Here is a 24,034-nt window from a genome sequence, read left to right on the forward strand (position 1 = left end):
TACTTACAGGCTATGCGCACAGAGGCCTTCCTGCTCTTGGAGGTACCCAGGTGGCTCCACGCCACACACTGGCACCAGTAGTCCTCGGGCCCATGGAAGTCCTCCACCTGTTGCCTGGTAACATTGATGAACACCTCACGGACCTTCAAGCCTGATGGTAGGAGAGAGAGAAAAAAATCAGCTGAGGCTGTTGTATGTCTCAAACAGAAAGTTCAGGTTAGCCAAACCTTTTCTTTTTAATTAAACAATCCTGTTTTCAATCAAGGCAAGGTTTTAATTACTTTGACAATAATATATTACTGCTAATTAAATTTCAACAGCTGAGTAGGCTGGAAAGCACATGCCTAAAGTATTACCAACCAATTGTGGCTCCCATGCAATAGAATAGTTCTCACAATACTTTGACACAGTACTGTTTGTCTTTCTTTGGTACTACATTCCTCAAAGATTGTGTACAATGTTAATTGGTGGGATCTACTAGATTTTGCACAATGTTAATTGGTGGGATACTACAAGCCAAAGAGGCCTCCACATGCCAGTGCCAGGGACACAGTTCCAAGTTGTTCTAAGGTCCCTACTTCTGGGTTTGGCAGCTGGGGAGTGTCATTGTAACAGTATTGCTTAGAAGAAAGGAGGCAGTGAACATGTGCAGATGGGGTGACCAGGCTGAAAATCTGAGGAAGGACCAAGGCACCGGCATCAAAGGCTCAGGGCAACAAAACCATGGGACCAAAAGAAGGAATGAGCACAAAGGAGACAAGTTAAAATAAGTATTTTTCTTTTAGCAATGAGGGTCTCACTATGTTGACCAAGCTGGTCTCAAACTCCTGGCCTGAAGTAATCCTCCCATTTTGGCCTCCCAAAATGCTGGGAATTTAGGTGTGAACCACTGTGTCTAGCTACATGTGATATTTTGATACATGTATACAATATGTAATGATCAAATCAGAGTAAGTGGGCTATCACTAAAAATATTTTTTGCTTTTCTGTATTTTTTAACAATATATCATAGCACACATAAACCATGTTAGTCTGAAAGTCCTGAGAGGAGAACCCAGGGAGGCCCCCATAGTAATGGTATGAGGATTTGAAGAAAGAGGGTTTTTTACAGAGAGAGTGGCTAAGGGCACAGCAGTAAACTGAGATGGAGCTATTATGACCATAATCTTTTAATTTTTTTTGTCACTTTACAGTCATCCTTCTAAAATTAAACACATTGTTCAGTGCTTCTAACTGGACATTGTGAGCTTCTTCTCCACCTTTGACCAAGGACTACCAACCATTCTCTCCTTGAGAATAACAGTTGCTCTGTGCCAAGGATGGAGGGGGCACCTCACTTGCCTCACCAGTTAACTCATCACAAATAGGGAGTCAGCCTTTAAGCCATCATGTCCTCTCCGTCCGGCACACATTCTCTGAGGCCGTGCCTTGCTCTAGGATAGACAGTGTGGGAGAAGAGGCAATGCTTATTGAATTCCACCGAACTCCCTCGTAATCATGATAAACCTTAAACCTATTTGCTCCTTACATTTCCATAGTACTCTGTGGCAATGCATGTTATTGTGTCCCTACTCTGCAGAAGAAAGAACTGTGACTCAGAGAGGCTATGTCATTTGTCCACAGTCACAGAGTTTGTAAATGAAGAGTCCAAAGTTTGAGACTGGTGGTCTTACACCAAAACCAGCATTATGTTCAGGTACCGTTCAATGATTCAATTCTGTCGCTTTATTTTAGGTACAGCTAGTGCTCGACTTATGACCACAGTTGGGACCACGGACTGGTCGTAACACGATTTGGTCATAAGTTGAGTAGGCTATATGTACGGTTGAAATGGTGCATGCAGAGATGGTAGTGCTGCTGGGAAGCTGGTCCGCACTGTCGTACGCCCAGCTGGGCAACGTTTGCGCTGCCAGATGCGGAGCAGTCGTGGCTAGCGATTGTGGTCGTAAAGTCAAATGGTCGTAAGTTGCATAGGTGGTAAGTCGATCAATACCTGTACTTACACTTAATTATGGCAATAAGATTAACACATGGAACTATTTTTAAAATTAAGTACATAATTATGTTTTTTCCTTGAAGTCTAAAAGAAATTCAGGGGATAGAATCATCACTATAATCAAAATGAGTTCAAAACTCTTGATGGAGGAGGTGGATCATGATTATATCTTGGTTGCAGGATTTAAAAAACAAGAATGGAGGTGTAGGATTAGTCAGGCTGGGGAAACGTTCCCTTCTACCCAATCAATAACATGTTATTTATAGTGTGTGATGAGACATGGTCGTGGCCACATAAGTCACCATGTGCAATTTGAGGTATATTTTCTAAATTTGTAGGAGGAACCCACATAACAGAAAATCATCTTGATGACAGTTGATAACTCACATTTCCTCTGTTTGTGAAAAGTATGAAAGTACCATGTTTTTGTCCCTGTCAGAGACTAAGGGTCCTGAAAGCTAACTCCTAAATCAAATAGGAGAAAAGGAGCCTTAGAGGTGATGATGTTGTTGTTCTCGCTGCTTTGTTTTTTCTTTCTTTGCACTTTAATGAAATAAGAAATATGAGTGGGCAGACAAAGTCCAGGAGAAGGTGGAGTTGGCAGGCAAAGGTGACAAAAAAGATTATCACAGAAAGTGTAAATAAAGGAAGGTGTTAAAAAATTGTTAGAAGCAGACAAAAATATACGCTGGGGAAAGGACACCTTAATTCAATAAATAGTGCTGGGTAAACTGGATCTCCAATGCAGAAGAATGAAACTGGATCTATCTCACCATATAACAACAATTAACTAAAAATGGATTAAAGACTTGAATGCAGGACCTTAAACCATAAAAACTCTAGAAGAAAATCTAGAAAAAGTCTGCTGAGAAAACCTAGAAAAAGTCTACTGGACATTGGCCTAGGCAAATAATTTATGACTAAGAACCAAAAGGAAATGCATTAAAAACAAAAATAAATGAGACTTAAACTGAAAAGCACAACAACAACAACAAAAGAGAGTAAATAGCCAACCTACAGAATAGGAGAAAAATATTTGCAAACTATGTATTCCACAAAGAAATAATATCCAAAATCTACTAAGGACCCAAGCACGTCAGCAAGAAAAGACAAATAATCCCAATAAAAAGTAGGCAAACATCATGAACAGATTTTTCAAAAAAAGATATACACGTGTCCAACAAACAGAGAAAAATGTTCAACATTACTAATCATAAGGAAATGTAAATTAATACCACCATAAGCCACCACATTACCCCATTCAAAATGACCATTATTAAAAAGTCTAAATATAACAGTTGTTGGCATAGATGTAGTGAAAAGGGAATACTTATAGTTGGTGGAAGCCTAAATCAGTAAAACCTCTGCTGAAAACAACATGGAGATTTCTCAAAGTACTACAAGTAGATCTGCCGCTTGATCCAGTGATCTCACTAATGGGTATCTCCTCAAAGGAAAAGAAGTCATTATATCAAGAAGATACCTGCACTCATATGTTTATCACACCACAATTCACAATTATAAAGAAACAGAATCAAGCAAAAGGCCCAGCAGCCAATGAATGGATAATGAAAATATATCATGAAATGCCACTCAGCCATAAAAAAGAATAAAATCATGTGTTTTGCATTAACTTGGATGGACCTGGAGACCATTCTCCTAAATGAAGTAACTCAGGAATAGGAAACCAAATACTGCATGTTTTCACATCTGATTGGGAGCCAAACCATAGGTATGCAGGGAAATACAGAGTGGTATAATGGACACTGGAGTCTCAGAAGCAGGGAGTATTAAACACAGTGAGGGATATAAAACTACTTATGGGGTACAATGTACACTATTTGGGTGTCAGGTATGTTATAAGCCCAGACTCCACCAATATACAATTCATCCATGTAACCAAAAACCACTTGCACCTCTAAAGCCATTATTATTTTTTAAGTTTATTAGGACAGAAAGCAGACTGGAGTAGAACAGGCATATTAGGAAGTAAAGTTGAGCAGGTAAGACGGAGGCAGTAGGCTCTGGAGAAGAGGGCTTGCTTTATGTTTTCCTATCTGGCCAAATGGTTGATGATCTCGACGAAAGAGAGAGAACACAGGAGAGAGAACATCCATCAATGCACACAGGTAGGAGGAGGTAGAGTGACTTTAATATGCCAGAGCTCCTATATTACAGAACAGGGAGACCTATTAATGCAGAATATACTCACACTTTGAGAAGTGGAGTCTCACCAAAGAAGCATTCAATAACCTTTAAGGTAAGAAATGTGTTCAAGCATTTTACCCAGCTGCTAAAGAAGACACATTCATCTCTTTAGCACATAACATATTCTCCAGAATGGATCATAGGATAGGTCATAAAACAAGCCTCAAAAAATTAAAGAAGAAACTGAAAAAGAGAGGATACTTACAAACTCATTCTGTGAGAGCAGCATTACCCTGATACCAAAACCACACAGAGACACAACAACAACAAAACTACACACCAATATACTTGATGAACACAGATACAAAGATACTAAATGAAATACTGGCAATTCAAATTCAGTAACACATTAAAGGGATCATTCACCATAATCAAGCAGGATTGATCTCAGAAGGTGAGGACACTTCAACGTAAGCAAATCAATAAACATGATATATTATATTAACGGAACGAAAAATAACAAGAAAAAAGTGATCCGTTAAAGAGATGCTGAAAAAGTATTTGACAAAATTCAACATCCCTTCATGATAAAAACCTCAAATAACTATAAAGAACATACTTCAAACAATAAAGTCCATATATGACAAACCTACAGCTAACAGTTTACTGAACAGAGGAACACTGAAAGCGTTTCTCCTAAATCTGAAACACAACAAGGGTGTCCACTTTTACATTTTTATTGAGCATAGTACTGAAGTCCTAGCCAGAGCAATCAGGCAAGAGAAACAAGAAAGAGGCATTCATTTGGAAAAAAAGAAGTCAAATTAGCCTTGTTTGTAGATGACTTGATCTTATATTTAGAAAAATGTAAAGATTCCACTAAGAAATGTTGGAATTGATAAACAAATTCTGTATAGTTGCAGGATACAAAATCAATGTACAAATATCAGTAGCAATTAAATACGTTAGTGGTGAATAATCTGAAAAAGAAATCAAGTAAGCAATCTCATTTACAATAGCAACCGCCCCCTGTCCCCCACGAAAAAAAAAAAAAAACCTGGGAATAAACATAACCAAAGATATGAAAGATCTCTGCAAAGAAAATGATGAAACTCTGGTGAAAGACATTGAAGACGACATACACACACAAAAGTAAAGATTTTCCATGTTCATGGATTGCAAGAATAAATGGTATTAAAATGTCAACACTACGCAATGTACAGATTCAAGACACTCCTTATTAAAATACCAATGACGTCTTTCCCAAACATAGAAAAAGTAATACTAAAATTTGTATGAACCCACAAAAAACCCTGAAGAGCCAAGACCAAAGGAACCAAGAACAACATTGACAAAAGGATAGTATCTTCAATAAATGTTTCTGGGGAAACTGGATATCCACATACAGAAAAATGAAATTGTACCCTTATCTCTCACCATATAAAAAAAATCAGATCAAAATAAAAACAAATCTAAGACATGAAACTATGAAATCACTCAAAGAAGACACTGAGAAAACTCTCCAGGATACTGGTTGAGCTAAAAATTTATTTGCTAAGACCTTAAAAGCACAGGTAACCAATGTAAAAATAGAAAAACAGGATTACATCAAGCTAAAAAGCTGCTGCACTGGAGAGAAAATAAGCACCTAAGAGTTGATTCACAGAATATGAGAAAATATTTGCAAACTATCTATCTGACAAGGTATTAATAACCAGAATATATGAGGAGCCCAAATCACTCGATAGCAAAAAACAGAACCAAAGATTTACGAATGGGCAAAGAATCAAGACCTGAATAGACATTAACCAAAAGAAGGCATACAAATGGCCAAAAAGTATATTTTAAAATAGCCAACATCTGTAATCACCATCAGGGAAGTGCGAATCAAAACCACATCTCACCCTAGTTAAAATGTTTTTTGTCAAAAAGACAAACAATAGGTACTAGCGAGAATGTGGAGACAGATAACCCTCATATGCCATTTGGGGGATGTAAATTAATATAGTCACTATAGAAGACAGTATAAAGGCCATATATGACTAAAAATATATACTCCATATGATTCAGCAATCCCATTACTAGGCATATATATCTCCCCCAAAAGGAAATCAATATATCAAAGAGATATGTGCAACCCCATGTTTATCACACTATCCACAATAGTCAAAATATGGAATCAACCTGTGTATCCATCAATAAAGCAATGAAGAAAATTTGGTGTGTGTGTGTGTGTGTATGTGTGTGTGTAACCATATTCAACCATAAAAAGAAATGAAATCTTGTCATTTGTAGCAACACAAATGAAACTGGAGGTCATATGTTAAGTACAATAAGCCAAGCACAGAGACACAAATATCACACATTCTTACTCATATGTGAGAACTGAAAAAGTAGATCTCCTTAAGATACACAGTAGACTGTGGCTACCAGAGGTCAAGAAGGGCAATAAAGAGATGAAGACAGGTTGATGAATGGGCAATAAAATACAGTTAAGTAGAAGAACTAAAATCCAGTGTATGATAGTTCAGTAGTGACTATAGTTAACAATAATCTGTTGCATATTACAAAATAGCTAGAAAAGAGGAATTTGAATATTCCCAGCATAAAGATAAATGTTTGAGGGGAGGGATATTCCTATTATCTTCATTTAATTATTAACCATTATATGAATATATCAAAATATCACACATGCCCAAAATATGTAAATTTATATGTACCAATTAAACAGAAGAAACAGGTTTAAGCTAATGGGAATCACTTTCATTTTTTCACTTTCCCCATCTTATAAGAATATCTAGCTATCGATTTTTTTTCAGCTTGGAAATGAAGAAAAGCACCATCTCAAAATGGTTCAGGGTTATCATGTTTATAACGTAGGAAATGTCCAAATCCAAATCACAAAACTCACTGTGATTTAATCTTGGCACAAGATTAAATAGTGTTTGAAGAGTACCCAGGATTTTTTTCAATAAAGTGTTGTAAGACATTTAGACATGGCAGTGACTTTCAAGAAGGAAGAGGTTGACACTCACAGATACCTAGAGACAGGAGGCACAGCAAGCCATATAGAGCCACATGGGGAACAATCCGGGTCTTTCAGGAGGCAGAGGGGATGGGGGAACAAGTGGAAAGGGCCTTTCCATTGTAGTTTGCATGAGAAGAAACAGAATATGCTGGGATTGGCTAGCTTGCATAATGTCAGTGGGCTCTGGGGCATCATGACTACCCAGTTGCCTGGTACCTAGTCCTGGGGTTGGGGCAGAGGAACAGTGGTCTGGAGTAAAAGAACTTCATAGAAATGGTGGTTAGGGGTGTGGCCTCTGGATTGCTTGGTTTACATTGAAAGGTAAACTCACTGGCAAGTTGTTTTCTCTCTCTAGGAATTAGCCAGTTCTGGACAGGGCAGTCCCTACAGGGTCAGCAAGGCCTCAACTAGAAAACATGGCCACATAAAGAGCTGCACATGTGCTTTGGAAAGCATATGTAAGGGACCAGAGCACCCCACTATGAAGATTATATCTGGTCTTACCCCATTCTTGTCAGGAGGTTTTGTAACCCCTCATTCAGGCTAACCACAGTTGGGAAAAAAAATGCTGAAGTCATGATTTCAACATTAGAATGGTGCAGTTACCAGCAGAGGCTCCCCATGTGATCAGCAGAGCAAACTGCCCATAAAACAACTGCTCCCAAACACAGTATTTTCCTAGCCAATAGCATCAGAGTGGCAGGCTTCTTTAAAAGGCCACAAGTGTCACTGCCATCCCACAAAAGCTATATTATCTCTTTAGGTTAGGCCTTCTTCTAACATGAGGTCTTCAGTTTTATCAAACTATCCCTTCTAAAAGAAGCCTTGGCAAATCATGAATTCTTTGTATCTATTATATTTTTCCCTACTATAACAAGAAACAACTATTGAATAAGACAAACAATTTTTAAATACATTAGTTCTCAACTCAACACTGATAAATTATATATATATATATATATATATATATACACACACACACACCTTTATATATATAGTATACATATATATACATACCCATATATACACATATATGAGTATATGTGTGTATACATATATATGCGTACATATACGTGATATATTCACACATGAGAAATATCCAACAGATGCGGCTTTAAGAAAATTGCTCTTCCCTATCTCTTCCTCCACTGAATTTCATCTAACAGTATTCATGCAGAAACAGCGATCTACTTCTATTATCTCCAGAGATGGCAGCTAGTTCATAGAAAATGCTACGGGAGAGCAGAAATTCCAGGCAAATAAAAAATGACATGTCATCAATAAGAGTAGCATTGTACCTGATAACTTGCATAACTCTAATAAGCATAGAAAAGTCCAACCCTTTAAATTATTGTGCAAATTATAACCATCAGCCTTTGTTATGGAGTCTTAAAGAATACACAAATATGACTATGGTACTGATATGCTAATAAGCTTTCTATGCTGTTGGATGGTTTAGCTGTAGATAGACTAATGTTGGCAGCAGATGAATAATTGCTCTGCATGTACTAAACATAACAGAGCAGCACAGAACTTCATCATTTGTCAGCTTTATTTGTTTAAATGAGAAAAATGCTGACAGCAGTTACTGCTATAATCCCCTTATTTATCAGATAGAAAACACTAGTTACTCTTAGCAGGTCTAATCCTGTTGGGAGACTAAAAGTTAGAGGATTTTCAAACTAATTGAAGGTATATGCTTCACTGCGTAAGGAAGAGAAAGGCAAAAGAGAGAAGAAAAGAAATAGAGAGGGGTAAAGAAATAAAATGCTTTATTTCTGGTCAACTTTTAACAAAAGAGCGACAGTCACAGCCTAAGATCCTAACTTGCTCTGGACAAAACAGAGAATTCTGGAATAGTATTTAACATTCAGTACTATGCCAACCCCAGCCTGGTGCCTACCAACAGCTGGCTCTGAGCTTTTCATTCAGTGCCCACTATCTCACTGACACAAAGCCCGTCAGCAGCATCCTGCTGTGGTTACTGTTTCCAGCCGGCTCTCAAACACACCTGGTGATGGGCACTTGGGGAGGAATTTGACACAATTCTCAAATACTTGCCTCCCCACTCAGCCCTACTACTTCAATCATTCGGAAGTTCTCTGTAGCAGGATGCTCAGCTTACCAACTGGAATCACTAGATTCAAGAAAGAAGTGAGAATCCCTCCCCTGTAAGATGTTTCTCATACCCCCAACTATACAGAAGCAGTAAATGACCAGCCATCTGGGTTTTGGTAGAATGGTTTTCTCATCCCAGGCTTGATGCCTGTTTTCTGGGGCCTTTTCATTTCAATGTTTCACTTTCTTTGTGCCTTATCGTCCCCATTTTAGTGCTTCATGATCGGGGCTGAGAGAATGAATATTCCATTCTTTATAGACAAAGTCCCAAAGAATTATTCCAATACAACCTCATGAGTGATGTAGGACCTTGCTCAGTTCTCTGTGAGAGAAACAAAGCAATCAAATTCCCTTGAAAAGCAATAGTGTGCCATGTAGGTCAAGATGGCCAGGGGCAGACCTGTGTTACTCATGGTTAAATTATTACAAGCTTGCTTTGCTTTTTATACACGGAGATTTGTGCCACGGATCAAATATTGAATTAAGAAAACTCCAAACTATGGTTCAGTAAAATAAAAGCAGAGATAAAGTGGTAACAGGAGGCCTACACTAAAGACGATCTGAGAGCACTTTATAACCGGGGAATGCTGCAGTGTGGTTGCAAGGCAGCAAAGACTGCTTTAGTCCCAGGATCTCTTCCCAACATAGGGTCTGCATAAGGATCTCATAAGGAGGGCTTGTGCAAGAACTCTGGGATGGAATGCAACCTCTCCTCACAAGACTCGGGAGGCTCTTTGCAGATAGGAGCTTGGGAGGCTGGAAAGCCTTACAAGGCAGAGATAACCGGAACACCACAGACTCTGCCTGTGCTCTCAGAACATGGAGTAATTTTGATTGCTGTGTCTGCAATGTTCAGTAGATAAAAGCCCCTTGATGCATTGCATGTGGTCAGATCTTATGGCGCCTTATCTGCTGTGCCTCTTTACAGATGCACCTGGATAGACAGTCCAAATTAGAAGAACCACATTTGCTATTGAATGCTGTGAGACGCACAGTGCCCTGCCCACCCTACTCCACCCCACCCCCACCCCCACACCCACCCAGCCATCTTCCTTCTTACCTCCCCTTCCAACAGCAGACAGATTAATAAGACAATGCACCTAATAAAAGAGGGTGGAGCCCAGGTCCCAGTGCCAATGTGGTTCACCGCACGCGAGAGTGAGTTGGTCCCCTGGACCCACTGTGAACTTCTACTCTTGTCTTTGTCTCACTTTTTTCCTCACTCCCTTGTCACCAACGGGACTCAGAGCACCCAAGTACAGGGTTGAGCTGGATCCCAACAGGGCCGGGCGCGGTGGCTCACCCTTGTAATCCCAGCACTTTGGGAGGCAGTGGGTAGATACCTGAGGTCAGGAGTTCAAGATCAGCCTGGTCAACATGGCGAAACCCCATCTCTAGTAAAAATACAAAAATTAGCTTGTCATGGTGGCAGGTGCCTGTAATCCCAGCTACTTAGGAGGCTGAAGCAGTGAGAATCACTTGAACCCGAGAGGCAGAGGTTGCAAGGAGTTGAGATCACGCTGTTACATGCAAACCTCAGCAACAGAGCAAGACTGTTGAAAGAAAGAGAGAGAGGGAAGAAAAGAAAGAAAAGCAGTAGTATCTGTTGCCCAGGGCAGAGTGCAGTGCTGCAATCTTGGCTCACTGCAGCCTCCACCTTCCAAGTTCAAGCAATTTTTGTGCCTCAGCCCCCCAAGTAGCTGGGATTACAAAAATGCGCCATCACACCCACCTAATTTTTGCATTTTTGGTAGAGATGAGGTTTCACCTTGATGGCCAGGTTGGTTTAGATCTCTTGGCGTCATGTGATCCACCCACCTTAGTCTCCCAAAGTGCTTGGATTACAGGTGTGAGCCACTGTACCCCACCTGAAAAGCAATATTCTCTTATATTCAAGAGTTTTCTTGAAAGAACCATGAACTCCCAAGGTTTCTCAGCCCCTCTGATGCCCGCATTTGGGTGAGGTATCCTCTCTTACTCTGATGTCTCTTGAGCAGACAGAAAGCCCTTTCAGCTGGAAAAAGTGAGTCTTCCACATATGTAAGGAATGTTTTCCATTTGTCTCGCTGCTTCAGGTTCAGAGCATTGAAAAATATGCTTCAACAATGGGACTCTCACTCAGATTTTGAATAACATATTATTATTATTATTATTATTAGTTAATTATATAGTATTTGCATGGCCCTTTATTTTTACTAACACCATCATATGCATTTTGGTCTTTTATCTTAACACCTTGTTACTATTATTTCTATTTTTTAGTATTACTATTTTGCCACTGGTCCCCTACCATAAGCAATAGATCAAAGATGTCATAAGGTTTACGACATGTTTCATTGGAAAGACAATTATTGAGCACCCTGTATGTGCCTGTCACTGTGTTAGGTGCTGATGATACACTGACAAGCAAATCCTCAAGATCCCTACTCTCAAGGAGCTTCTGTGCTGCAGGGAGAGACATTTTAATCTGCCTCAACAGTGCCCATTGTGACAACTGCCATGTCACCAGAAGCAGAGGCTGGGTGCCATTCTACCTACGATTTGAAAGCTCTGTCCTTATTCAATATATAGCCTGGCTTCTAGAACATGGCTCTGGGGGCTCTGGTAAGGACACATTTATCTCACACACATTTGAAGTTTCAAAACTGACAGGGAAGAAATGTCATGGAACTGTACCTCCATATCTTAAGAGAGCTTAGATGCCTTTAGGCCAACATACTACTAAAAGCAGTAAATTAAATACAGAAATGAAAAGGCAGAACAATGTTTCATTTTACTAGCAGATAATTAATTAGGACTAAATGTCTTTTATCACTTCATCCTAGCAACAAGATAAAAATGTATCTTGACCAAAAATAAAATGGTTATCCTTTGAATGTGCATATGTGCTATGCCTAATGAATAGTATTTAGTTTTCCCAGGATAATAAGCCCTCCACGTATCTCTCAGAAGCACCATCAGTTCAGTATTAAGTACAGAAACAAAGAACACACCCAAGCTCTCCAGTTTCTTCCACACCAGAGATTAGAATTAATCAGCTCAGAGGTGTCTGGCAAAGGAAAGCAAATTAACTTAATAGTGTTGTCTGACAACAGTAAGAAAAGAAACTTGAGACACAAGTGGACACAGAAGCGTCGTTTAGAAGACAGCATCCCATGAATGACTCGCATCCGTGTCTTACTCACAACATGGTAGGCAACACGGTCATGATTTCCAATCCTGTTGCTTCAATCAATGACTTTCCATTCCCACAGTCACTGAAATCACCTCCTGCTAGTGGCTTATGACCTTGTGTTAGGGCATATGTTGTACCACTTGTATCCCCCACAGTGCTACTATCAGAGGCGTTTGAACTAGAGCAACTCCATTTTGAGTGAGGGCTAGGAAAATGAGGCTGGGGCTTGCTGGGCTATATTCTCAGAAAGTTATGCATTCCTAGCCTCTAGATGTTGACAGTTAAGGGAACAAATTAATAATGTTTACCAAACAGACCCAGACTTGACAGTGTACAGATATCCTGATATCTGGAGAACAAAGGACTCCTACTTTTACTTTAAAGATAATATCGATTATTGCAAAATACAATAATTAAGAAAATTAATCCGATATTGCAAACCCTTCAAGCAGAGCAGATCTCTCATATATACAAGCATTGTACCTAGGGTGGACGCCTTCCTCCTCTTACTTTCAGAAACGTCATGCTCTGTCTATGTAGTAGATGTACTTTCAGTACTTTACTTTTTTAATAAACTTGCTTTTACTTTGCACTGCAGACTTGCCCTGAATTTCTTGCACAAGATCCAAGAACAGTCTTTTGGGGTCTGGATCGAGACCCCTTTCCTGCAACACTCCCATGGGCTCTGAGAGTAACGTAAAGAAACAAAGTGACCTGAATGGTTGAATCACATGCAAATAAGGCAATGTTACCCTAAAAAGAGCAAATATTTATCTGTCAATAATATTAGCCCTGTTATCTCCTTGGGATGCAAAATTCTACAATTATATATTTGTTTTTTGAATCATAATCATCAGCCACTTGTCTCATTCAAAAATAAATGACAGGTGCAGTGGCTCACACCTGTAATCCCAGCAGTTTGGGAGGCTGAGGTGGGTGGATCATGAGGTCAGGAGTTCAAAACCAGCCTGGCCAAGATGGTGAATTGCCTTCTCTACTTAAAAAATAAATAAATAAATAAATAAAATAAATAAAATAAAAATAAAATAAAATAAAAAATTGGCCAGGCGTGGTGGTGGGTGCCTGTAATCCTAGGTACTTGGAAGTCTGAGCCAGAGGTTGCAGTGAGTCAAGATAGCGCCACACACTCCAGCCTGGGTGACAGAGACTCCATCTCAAAAAAAAAAAAAAATAGAAGAAGAAAAATAGCTATTTCATATTCATTATTTTGAGGGCTAGTCTTGACCAAGCATTTGACCAAGCATTTTCTGTACACTAAGACCTAGGCTAAGCATGTCACGTATATTAGGTGCTATGTGACAGTGGATACAATTTTCACTGCCATTTCACACATGGAGGAACCAAGGAGAAAGGAAGCTCAATTCCATAGCTATCTGAAAAAGTCTGTAAATGGAAAGCCTGAATTCAAACATTGCTTTCTCCATACCAAAACCCATGTTCTTAACCATTAGACTAACCTCAGGTTTCTCTCTCCATTTTTTATAGATCTTTATAATTTGTATTTTAAATCAATATGCACACTTTAAAAAAATTTAATTGCATTTTAGGTTTTGGAGTACATGTGAAGAACATGCAAGATTATTGCATAGGTACACACATGGCAGGGTGATTTGCTGTCTTCCTCCCCAACACCTATATCTGACACTTCTTAATGTGTGCATTGAAGAGACTGGTCAAGAATTTAGGCTTTAAGACAAAGGTCTGATCGATATCAGAATTTATTAAATTATATGAAATGATTAGGTCACTTCTATCACTGCTAATGGTGCAAAGAAAATAAATAGTCTCCTTTTTATTTCCCTTATGTAAGAAAAGTTAAATTAGCTACAAGAAACAAGGCTTTCATATTCTGCCCTAGTTTATGTAGTTTATTTTCCTGAAAGCCTTTTAAGAATATGTCAGTCTTCTCTGAGAAGTAGAGTGATACACAAGATGAAATCTAAGGTGGGGAGGGAGAAGGCTTCTATCAAAGTGAGTTTTAAACCCACAAACTGTCAATGAAATGCTTGAGAGATTATTTCTACGTTATATGGTCTAAAATATATACTCCCCAAACGTACTCTGGTGATTTGTGAGCCATTCAAGATACCTTCAAATTAATGGTTTTCTGGAAGATACTATGTTCAAATACCCATCACCAGCATAGCAACATTCTAAGATATAAACTTTTAAGATTTAATACATTTTTATTTCCATTCTTCTCCCTTTTCTCAATACAATCCATTAACCTTTTATCCCCAGAGAGTGACTCCAGTTGTTTAAAAAGGAAATCACACACAATGAGGTCCCTGAAATGAAATTCTTTAAGAAGAAAAATAGTAGTTTACCAGAGTTGAGACTTTCCCCATAACACATTGGAATACACATTATTTCACTCATTAGAATTCAATATCTCTGAGGTGGAATAAGATAAGAGCCACAGTGTGTTGTTAAGAGAATTCCTGCTTTTATTGAACAATAAAGAAGTGGTTTAGCTTATCGATAACTCAAGCTCCCCACAGGCTACATAATCTTGATTGCCGAGATACATGTGGTTTGTTGTTGTTTACTATTGTGTGTATGATATACGTGTGTCTGCCTGTTAGATTAAAGTTCTCAATTTCTGTGTTACTGCATACTTCATCCTTTTCACAGGGGCATGCATGGCTCTTGGGTTGAGATTACTTCTCAACTCTAAGCTTCCAGATGTTAACAGAAGAACAACACAAGGAAGATGAGTTCCCATATTTCCAAATGAAATGAGGCAGAACAAATGAAAGAAGATCTCTTGGCTAGTGCAGGGAACAGTAAGTCTACATTACTAAGAGGTATAGCCTTGTCTGTGCAAACACAGTAACTCATGTCAAATAAATTGTACTTTTTGCAAGAAAGAACTCTAGCTCTGGGTTTTCCAAGCTAAACTGCATGAGAACACCCAATCCATTTTCTTCTTATTTGAACTGTTAGATGACAGGGCCAAATTACCAGAAAGACCAAAGGCAGTTTGCAGCCTTTAACAACTGAAAGGACTTATTGCTTCCAATTTAGGAACACAAAAGATTCTGTGTCTATTCCAAACACTCCCAGGTCCTATGCATTTCCCATTAGTTCTGAAGACAAAATGCCTGTAAGTAAAAAAAAAAAAAAAAAAAAAAAATTATCAAATTTCTCTAGAATTTCAGAAATGGAGAATATGTTGTCCAAAGAGACATAGAAGTTACTTTTGACAGGACTTCAAAAAATATGGACAGTACTCTCTGTCTCTCTGGTCAAATGTAGTCCCATTGTCCTTGGCTTCTCAATGTCATTTACTCCTATTAGGCTGGGAGGAATTATTTTATGGATCCAGTCAAAAGCCATTAAGTCTGTAAAGGTAGTCAAGTCCTGCTTCCCAGTTCTGCCTTGGATAACCCAAGGGAGGTAATGCACCTATGTTTCAATACCTGAGGCCATTTTGTTTCCAACTTAAATTGCACTTATGTATTGGTTCGGGGTATAATATCTCCACTCATCTTGCTCTTGTTTCCACAATTCTACTATTTATACAGAGCTTAGGAAACGTAATTGCAGTGTGTGGTACATAGTGATTTTTATTAACTACATAGAAGAAAACGGTTTAGGGAGAGACATTTCCTTCTCATTGATTCGATCAAAAGGACTTGGAAGAAAAGGTTGTGCTTATTAAGTCCTTTTCAAAAAGGTAACTGCTAAAATTTAAATTCTTTCTCAATAGCATATTTTTAAAAATTGGTATATAATCTCTTTAGATTTTGTCACTTATGAACTTTTGAAGTATGTGTCCTTTATTGGCTATATTTTTTTTCTAGAAGTGGAGAGGAGATTTCTACATGGAGGTAGAAAATGTAATCAACAACGCTATCCACATGACATGGAGTTGCCTAGAAATGCTAGGGGAATAAAAAGGGGGAAGCAATAACAAAACAGAATGTAGTGAAATTTCAAGAGGGTGCACTGTTGAATTGGCTTGCAATACTTAAAGAGGTCTTTATATGAGAAAGGATATAAGATTTTTCTAGCAGTGGTAAAAGAAATGGCTGACCTTTTTTCAATGTTCTCTTTCATTTGGAAGAGTTTGCCCAATGGGATTCTGCTATTTTGAGTTCACTGCTGCACAAAATCTAGGACAGAGACGTCTAATGATAAAATGTACAGCCCCAGTGAGCCACTGGTATTTGAGTCCTTTTTAGTTGTACTAATTGAGCAAATGACACATGAGCCTTTCGTATTCTGCCATTGATTTGTAGGCTTCTGCTTATGTGGTAGATATCATTCTCATGGTTGTCCTCTCCCAAATTCCAGTGTCTTCCTTTGAATTTTTAACGCCAACGTAAGGAAGACTGCTCTTGTCTCCGACTCAATCTCTCCCAGCACCAGGCCTATCCATCTAAATCTCCCCTGGATCCCAGCCTTGGGAGTGCAAGATTGGAAATGTTCCTGCAATCAAGATTTAATTTGTTCTCCCCTTTTCCCGTCAAAATGCCAAATCCTTCCTTCAAAAAGTAAACTGTACCAGCAATCCTGGAAATATCTATCATTGCTTGCTCTAAATTTTTGTCTAACTGTGCCAGAAACATGACCCAAATTAAGGGATTGGCTTTTACAAAGATGGAAGAAATGGTCAGCAATAAAGAAATCCTAATGATGTATGTATAGGATTATACACTTGAGTGACTAAAACCCTAAATAGATTGATAATGGAAAATGCTGAGCCATGTACGTGTACTTCAATCCTTCCTTATGTCAGCAAGAAAACTTGTCAATATTTTGATTTGGGAGAAAAGAATATAAATCTATAAGCAAAGGTGGCCGATGGTGTTGAAGAAATTCACCTGAAGGAGCAATCAGGAGATCTGGTTCCAAAACAGCTATGCCATGAACTAATTATCTCTCTCTCTCTCTCTTTTTTTTTTTTTTTTTTTGAGACAGTGTCTTGCTCTGTCACCCAGGCTGGAGTTCAATGGTGTGGAATTGGCTCACTACACCCTCCGTATCCCAGGTTCAAGTGATTCTCCTGCCTCAGCTTCCCGAGTAGCTGGGATTACAGGTGTCCACCATGACGCCTGGCTAATTTTTGTATTTTTAGTAGAGATGGAGTTTCACCATATTGGCCAGGTTGATCTCAAACTCCTGACCTCATGATCCACCTTCCTCAACCTCCCAGAGTGCTGGGATTGTGCCCAGCCTAATTATATCTCTTGACTCTTAAGATTTTTAAAGTATAAAATAGGGCTATTTATCACTAAGATCTGTCCAGTTCTTACATTTAGATTCTAGGATTCTAAGCATGCTTTGGTCTGAAGAACAAAATCTCTAAATAAGGCACTTTGTTTCTTCTTCCTCCTACTAATTCCAATTTGGAATGAATAGGGAATTATGATAGGGTTTTAGGTGTTTCTCTACTTTTGGAAGTTTTGAATTTACAGTGCAATCCAACAGTAGTTGAGAACTGCATAATGATTAGTGCTCTTTCTATACATATAAATAAAATGTTTAATTCCTGGCCTTTGTCTTTATTCATAGAATTTTACCCACAGGTCTTTTTGAGATAATTTTCTCCTTTTACTTTGGAACACAGCATCCCCCGTTTACTTCTTTGTTGGAGGCTGACACTCCTGTCCCTTTCTTCTGAAGAGGTCTATATTTTTAGGTCTACTTCCTTTCCATATTGCCCCTTCCCCTCTAACAATTCTTCCACCTACATGGCTTCATCCTTTCCTAATGATTACCAAATCTACTCTTCTACCTCCTAATTATCCCAAGTTCCAAATCTACATCTCTTCATTATATACCATAAGCACTTCAAATTTAGCTTGTGAAAACTGTGATCTCAGATTCTTCTCCTTGTTAATACAATTACTTATATTCTGGTTTTATTTCTGGGCCCCCACATCCTCCAATTCTTGAACCAGTTCTTGTCTTCTCTCATCTGAATTACCCAGGTCTCTCAACTTCCTTGTTCTGGTTTCTGCTTACTAACTTTTCTGCCAGATTCATTTTTTAAAGCAGAGCTCCAGCCATACATCAGTATGATCCATCACCACAACCAAAATATCCATAAAACTAAGAAAAGGACTCCACACTCTTATTTGAGGCCTTTCATGCTATTGATTAAACTGAGTTTTCTAGCTACTGGCTGTTATTTTTGTACATAAATTTTATATTTCAACAAAACCAAATATTTTGCTGGACATATACTAAGCTTTCTTCATTTACTAATATTTGTGACCTTCAGACCACTAAAACTCCTCTCTCCCCCATATAGTACAGCATCTATTGTGCCCATCTGAGTTACATATTCATCAATGTCCCTTTCAACTGCTATTGAGTCCACAATACCTTTACTGATAGTCCAAATCTTCCATAGCACCATAGTCTTGTCTTCAGGTATTTATCTCAACTTCACCTGCACTGCATTTATGGGTATATTTATCTTATCTCTATCATTATGTGTAAAGATCGCCTATATGGGCTATTATCTTACCTGTCTCTGACTACTCTGAAAGGCCTACCTTGTTATACAGAATATCACTGCTGTATAGTTAATAAATTAAGCTAACTTGTAACTTCAGTTATACTGATGTTTTCTGACTTATTTATAAATCTGAGATCTAGTGAGCTGACCAAGTGAAATAGTTGACCAACTTAAAAAAAAATCAATAATCTAATATATGAACAGATTAAATATTTTCTGAGAAAACAAAGTTCAAAAGCATAGATTGTTTCTGTCAACATTAAAATATAAAAGGGTATACATTTTGAAGGTTTTGAGTCAAATTATCTCACTTTGACATCCAGGGAAAGCACTTAGTTTACTTAATCTCTTTGAGCCTTAGTTTCTTCGTCTGTAAGAAGGTAATAATAGCATTACCTACTGCAGAGGGCTGTTGTAAAAACTGAGCTAGATAACAATGCATGTCAAATGCTTAGATAAAGCCTGTTATACAAGTGAGTGCTCAATATGCTGTAGCTAGTATAATCATAATTTCCATGATCACCACTTATCAGCCAAATTCACCAAACTAATAACGTAAAGATGGTTCCACAATTCTTTCATATTCGAGATCCTGCTAGAATATGGTAACCTAATTTGGGATCTGCCACTATACCACAGTCAAAAAAACTAAAAGAGGACTCAAAAACCACCAATGGTGGAGAATAAAGTGCAAAGATTAAAAATATATGAAAGATTATCAAAACTCAAATCATGCTGCCTAACAAGGGGTTTGATGCAAGATTCAATATTTGTCCTCAAAAATATTCAGAATTCTGCAAATGAAAACAGTGACTATGAGAGTATCACCTTCCATACAAAATGCAATGTTTAAAGTTATATATAGCCAGAAGAAAATGCCTCTGCATTTTATTGGAAGAGACTAGAAAGGCAGCTGTGAAGTCATTTGAAGAAAGGAGCACATCTTATATGCTGAGAGTGATTTAACTATGACCTCATTCATACTAGGCGATGAGGTCGCCTAGACAAAGATTTCTAGTCTTTGCCAGACATATAATCACTAGAGAATCTGAAGAGTTGCTATGGCTGCTTCTGACTGCTGCACACTCCTACCTGAGCTCTCGTCCAGACTCTCCTCAGAGACGTGCTCGTTCTGATGGACCCACTCGCCATTGCATTTGAAGAATATCTGCATGGCTGGCCTCGCTTTGCACCTGAGTGCAATAGGGTTGCTCTTGATAATATAAGCATCATCTGGCTCCTCTATGAAATGAGGCAGTGTCCCAGGAGCTGATGGGATGGATTCGGGAAGGACTTCGCTGTTGTCAGTTCCTGTGAAATCAAAGAGGACATCAGAACACAGCCTACGTTGACAGCGCATACATCAGGACACAATGGCAAACCCACACCAGTGTTAAGAATCTGTGATGGAGAACTTTCTACTGTATTAATAAAGCATGCTTGTAGAACCCATGTAAATGAATTATCTTCTAGAAGCTGAACTAGGAGGATATGGTGCCTCCAGCTAGGCATGGCTTCAGCGTTATTGGTCAAAGCATAAGAATGAATACATTGCTCCTCAAATTTCCATTTGAATCTGAGCGTCTTTGCAGAAACATCTGTGAGGTAAGAAGCTCTGGTGAATGGCTACCTTAAAGGGTGACTAACAACCCCAAATTTCTTCAGTATTTTGAAAAAAAAAGGTGAGAATAGATGTTGTTCTCCTACACATGTATGTGAATGACAGGGAAGATGATAGAGGATACTTAGCCATAAAACATGGTCAAAAGATTCCAAATGGTCTGCTTTCTTTACCTATGAAACTGTGGAGATTGTCTGGTAATCTATCTTGGATACTGGATACCTCACCAGCTCACTGCCCCTTCAAAGGGAATGTGATTCCATTCTGCTTGCCTTCGGCTCACCCTCTGCCCCTAACAACCTTCCAACATAAACGATGGACTGCACTAAGGGTGAGAACTAAAATCACTAATAGCTCTGATCCTATAGCCAGTAGCTACAATTACATTTCAAATGAAAGGAACAAATTGCACTCTCTCCTAATCTCAGGAAACTGAGGAAGCAATATAAGAAGGGAAGAGCAGGAGGCAAAACTGTACCTCCTTGTTTCTTCATGCAGTCAGCAAGCACTTAAGTCCCAGTAAACTGTCACAAAATCAAAGGCAGCAGGGTGTGATTGCTGAGCACAGTGAAGAGGACAAGGGGGAGTGGCATCTTGTACCCTCCAAAGGCCATTCTACTGTAAGACCAAAGATAGCAAACATTTCAAAACCAAAATTAACTCTGTCCTAGAAATGGTTGTTCCCATTGAGACCAAGTCAGCCTTTAGGATGAAGTGGAAGACAACAACCTAGTGAATGACTGGAAGAACATTCTCACTGTGATGGTTAACACGGAGTGTCAACTTAAATGTATGAAACCATGCAAAGTATTGTTCCTGGGTGTGTCTGTGAAGGTGTTGTCAAAGGAGAATAACATGTGAGTCAGTGGACTGGGAAAAGCAGACACACCCTCAATCTGGACAGGTACCATGTAATCAGCTACCAGCATGGCCAGAATAAAAGCAGGCAGAAGAAAATGAAAAGACTAGATTGGTTGAGACTTCTGGCCTACATCTTTCTTTTGTGCTGGATGCTTCCTGCTCTTAAACGTTGGACTTCAAGTTCTTCAGTTTTGGGGCTTGGGCTGGCTTCCTTGCTCCTCTGAGCTTCCAGATGGCCTATTGTAGGACCTCACCTTGTGATCGGAAGTCAATACTCCTTAATAAACTCTCCTTTATATATGTATCTATTCTATATCCTTTATATATATGCATCTATTCTATATTCTTTACATATGTATCTATATCCTTTATATATACATCTATTCTATATTCTGATGTGTGAGAGCTTATTCTTTAAAGCTCTCTAGAGCACCCTATCCCTCTAGAGCAAGCTGACTAATGCACTCACACATCAGATCCAGCTCTCCAGAGAGAGTCTGGGAAAAGGGGTGCATCTTGTGACCTAAACTGGCTTTCTGCATGCTATTGATGCAGCTTTGACCAGAGCCTCTTACTATTCATGCTTAAGTCATCAACAACCCAAATCAGGAAGCATTGTCAATGGTAAACCTAATTCATTAAAAATAGGAGTAATTTTCTGACTTATTTTTCTGCCTAGGCCTCTTAAATTGTTGAGGTTAGTGGCTCACACCTGTAATCTCAACACTTTGAGAGGCACTAGGCAGGCAGATCACTTGAGGTCAGGAGTGAGAGACCAGCCTGGCTAACATGGCAAAAACCCATCTCTACTAAAAATAAAAATACTATGCAGGTGTGGTGGTGTACTCCTGTAATCCCAGCTACTCGGGAGGCTGAGGCAGGAGACATGCTTGAACCTGGGAGGCAGAGGTTGCAGTGAGCCAAGATCATGTCACTGCACTCCAGCCTGGGTGACAGAGTAAGACTCTGTCTCAATTTAAAAAAAAAAAAAAAAAAAAGTAATGTTCTGTTTAGGAACTCTAGGAGGAATTTTCAAACATAAAAAGGTACAAAGGCTCAGACTTCAAGAGGAAGAAAATAAAAAGAGAGTAAACGGCTCCTAGTGACTGAGAACACACATGCACAGTTTGCCACTGCAACAAATTAAATGTAACTGTAACTTGATTCTTCCAAATAAGATTTTTTCCCCATTAAATACATCAACTTAAGGGGAGAAAAAACAGCCTCATATAACAAAGAGTTTAAGATACTATAAGCCTTGAAATGTATTTGCAATGGAAAAGCTAACTCATGTAAGTAACTCTCAGTCAGCATCAAAAAACTGTAAAGCAAATATTCTAAAAAGGGCAAACAGTTTATGTCAAAAGTACAACAAAGTCAGCAAATAAAATGTGTATACATCACAGGGAGTAAGAGGGGTTTCAGGGTAGAATCTCAGATGTGGTTTTTTAAAAAAGTAGTTTGAATTATATTTAAATGAATTTCATAAAATAAATCACATATTAATTTGTTTTGTTACTGAATGCTTATGCCAATTTCTATCTTCAACAAATACCAATTCCCTGCAGGCTTTTGTAAATCCATATATTAAAGGAAATGACAAAAGTATTAAAAGATTTTATATAAGAATCAACTGCGTATACTCCCATCAGGGGCTTTAGTTCTGTCCAATTCATTGTTCCCTAAAAGGGTCACTTGATAAAACATACTCAAATCTATAGTGGTAGGCTGAGCAGACAGGTTCAGACGTACAATTTGAATGATGCATTTTTTAACCAGTAACAATGCATGAACATGTCTATTTATACAGCATACATAAATGCCAAATAAATAAAGGCACCAGATTATATAATAGATCAAGTTTTAACCGCTCAACTCACAAAACACACAGAGATCTAAAAGCAATTAGGTTCCTCTCCTCCCATTGCAATAAATGTCCTTTAGCTAAAGCAGCATGTTCAGCCTGCAAACACAGAGCAGAAGAGTTGAATGGAAAAATCGGAGGGTAACTGTCCAAGGTACCCAAGGATCCCCCTTAACGATCAATCAATCTTAGACCAGGCACAGTAGCTCACGCCTGTAATCCCAGCACTTTGGAAGGCAAAGGTAGGAGGATCACTTGAGTCCAGGAGTTTGAGAACAGCCTGGGCAACATAGTGAGACCCTCGTCTACAAAAAAATTAAAAATTAAAAATTTCGCTGGGTGCATGCCTGTAGTCCCAGTTACTTGGGAGGCTGAGGTGGGAAGATTGCTTGAGCTCAGGAGGTAGGGACAGTGAATTGAAATCACACCACTGGCACGCCAGCCTCGGGGGAGGGAGGGAGAGAGAGGGAGGGGAGGAGGAAGGGGAGGAGAGGGGAGGGGAGGAGGGGGGGGGGGAGGGAGGGTGGAAGGGTGGAAGAGAGATCCTGTTTCAGAAATAAAAAGAATCAGTCAATGCTAATATTCAGAGGAGGACAAAAATGGTAGAATGTAACATTACATTTTTATTATTGCATAAATACAAAAAGGGCTGGGATCCATGAAAGTAAGAAACAAAGGAAAATGATTTGTTAGAGTGGCATTGAGAAGGTGAGGGATTGATTGTATGCAT

General features: G+C 38.8%; 1 protein-coding gene across 9 annotated transcripts in view; it reads right to left on the minus strand.

Annotated features, from left to right (window-relative positions):
* UNC5D (unc-5 netrin receptor D) overlaps nucleotides 1–24,034 on the minus strand; it is a 559,433-nt gene that overhangs the window by 223,041 nt on the left and 312,358 nt on the right. For all 9 annotated transcript variants that reach the window (XM_032288254.1, XM_032288260.1, XM_032288261.1 and 6 more), the window contains exons 2-3: nucleotides 20,051–20,269; nucleotides 8–151 (exon numbers count right to left, since the gene is read on the minus strand). In XM_032288254.1, coding sequence (XP_032144145.1) covers nucleotides 8–151; nucleotides 20,051–20,269 — 363 coding nt within the window. The remainder of the gene's footprint in view (nucleotides 1–7; nucleotides 152–20,050; nucleotides 20,270–24,034) is intronic.

The sequence above is a fragment of the Sapajus apella genome, unplaced genomic scaffold (assembly GCF_009761245.1).
Source record: "Sapajus apella isolate SASKATOON/1434 unplaced genomic scaffold, GSC_monkey_1.0 scaffold21, whole genome shotgun sequence".
NCBI lineage: Eukaryota > Metazoa > Chordata > Mammalia > Primates > Cebidae > Sapajus > Sapajus apella.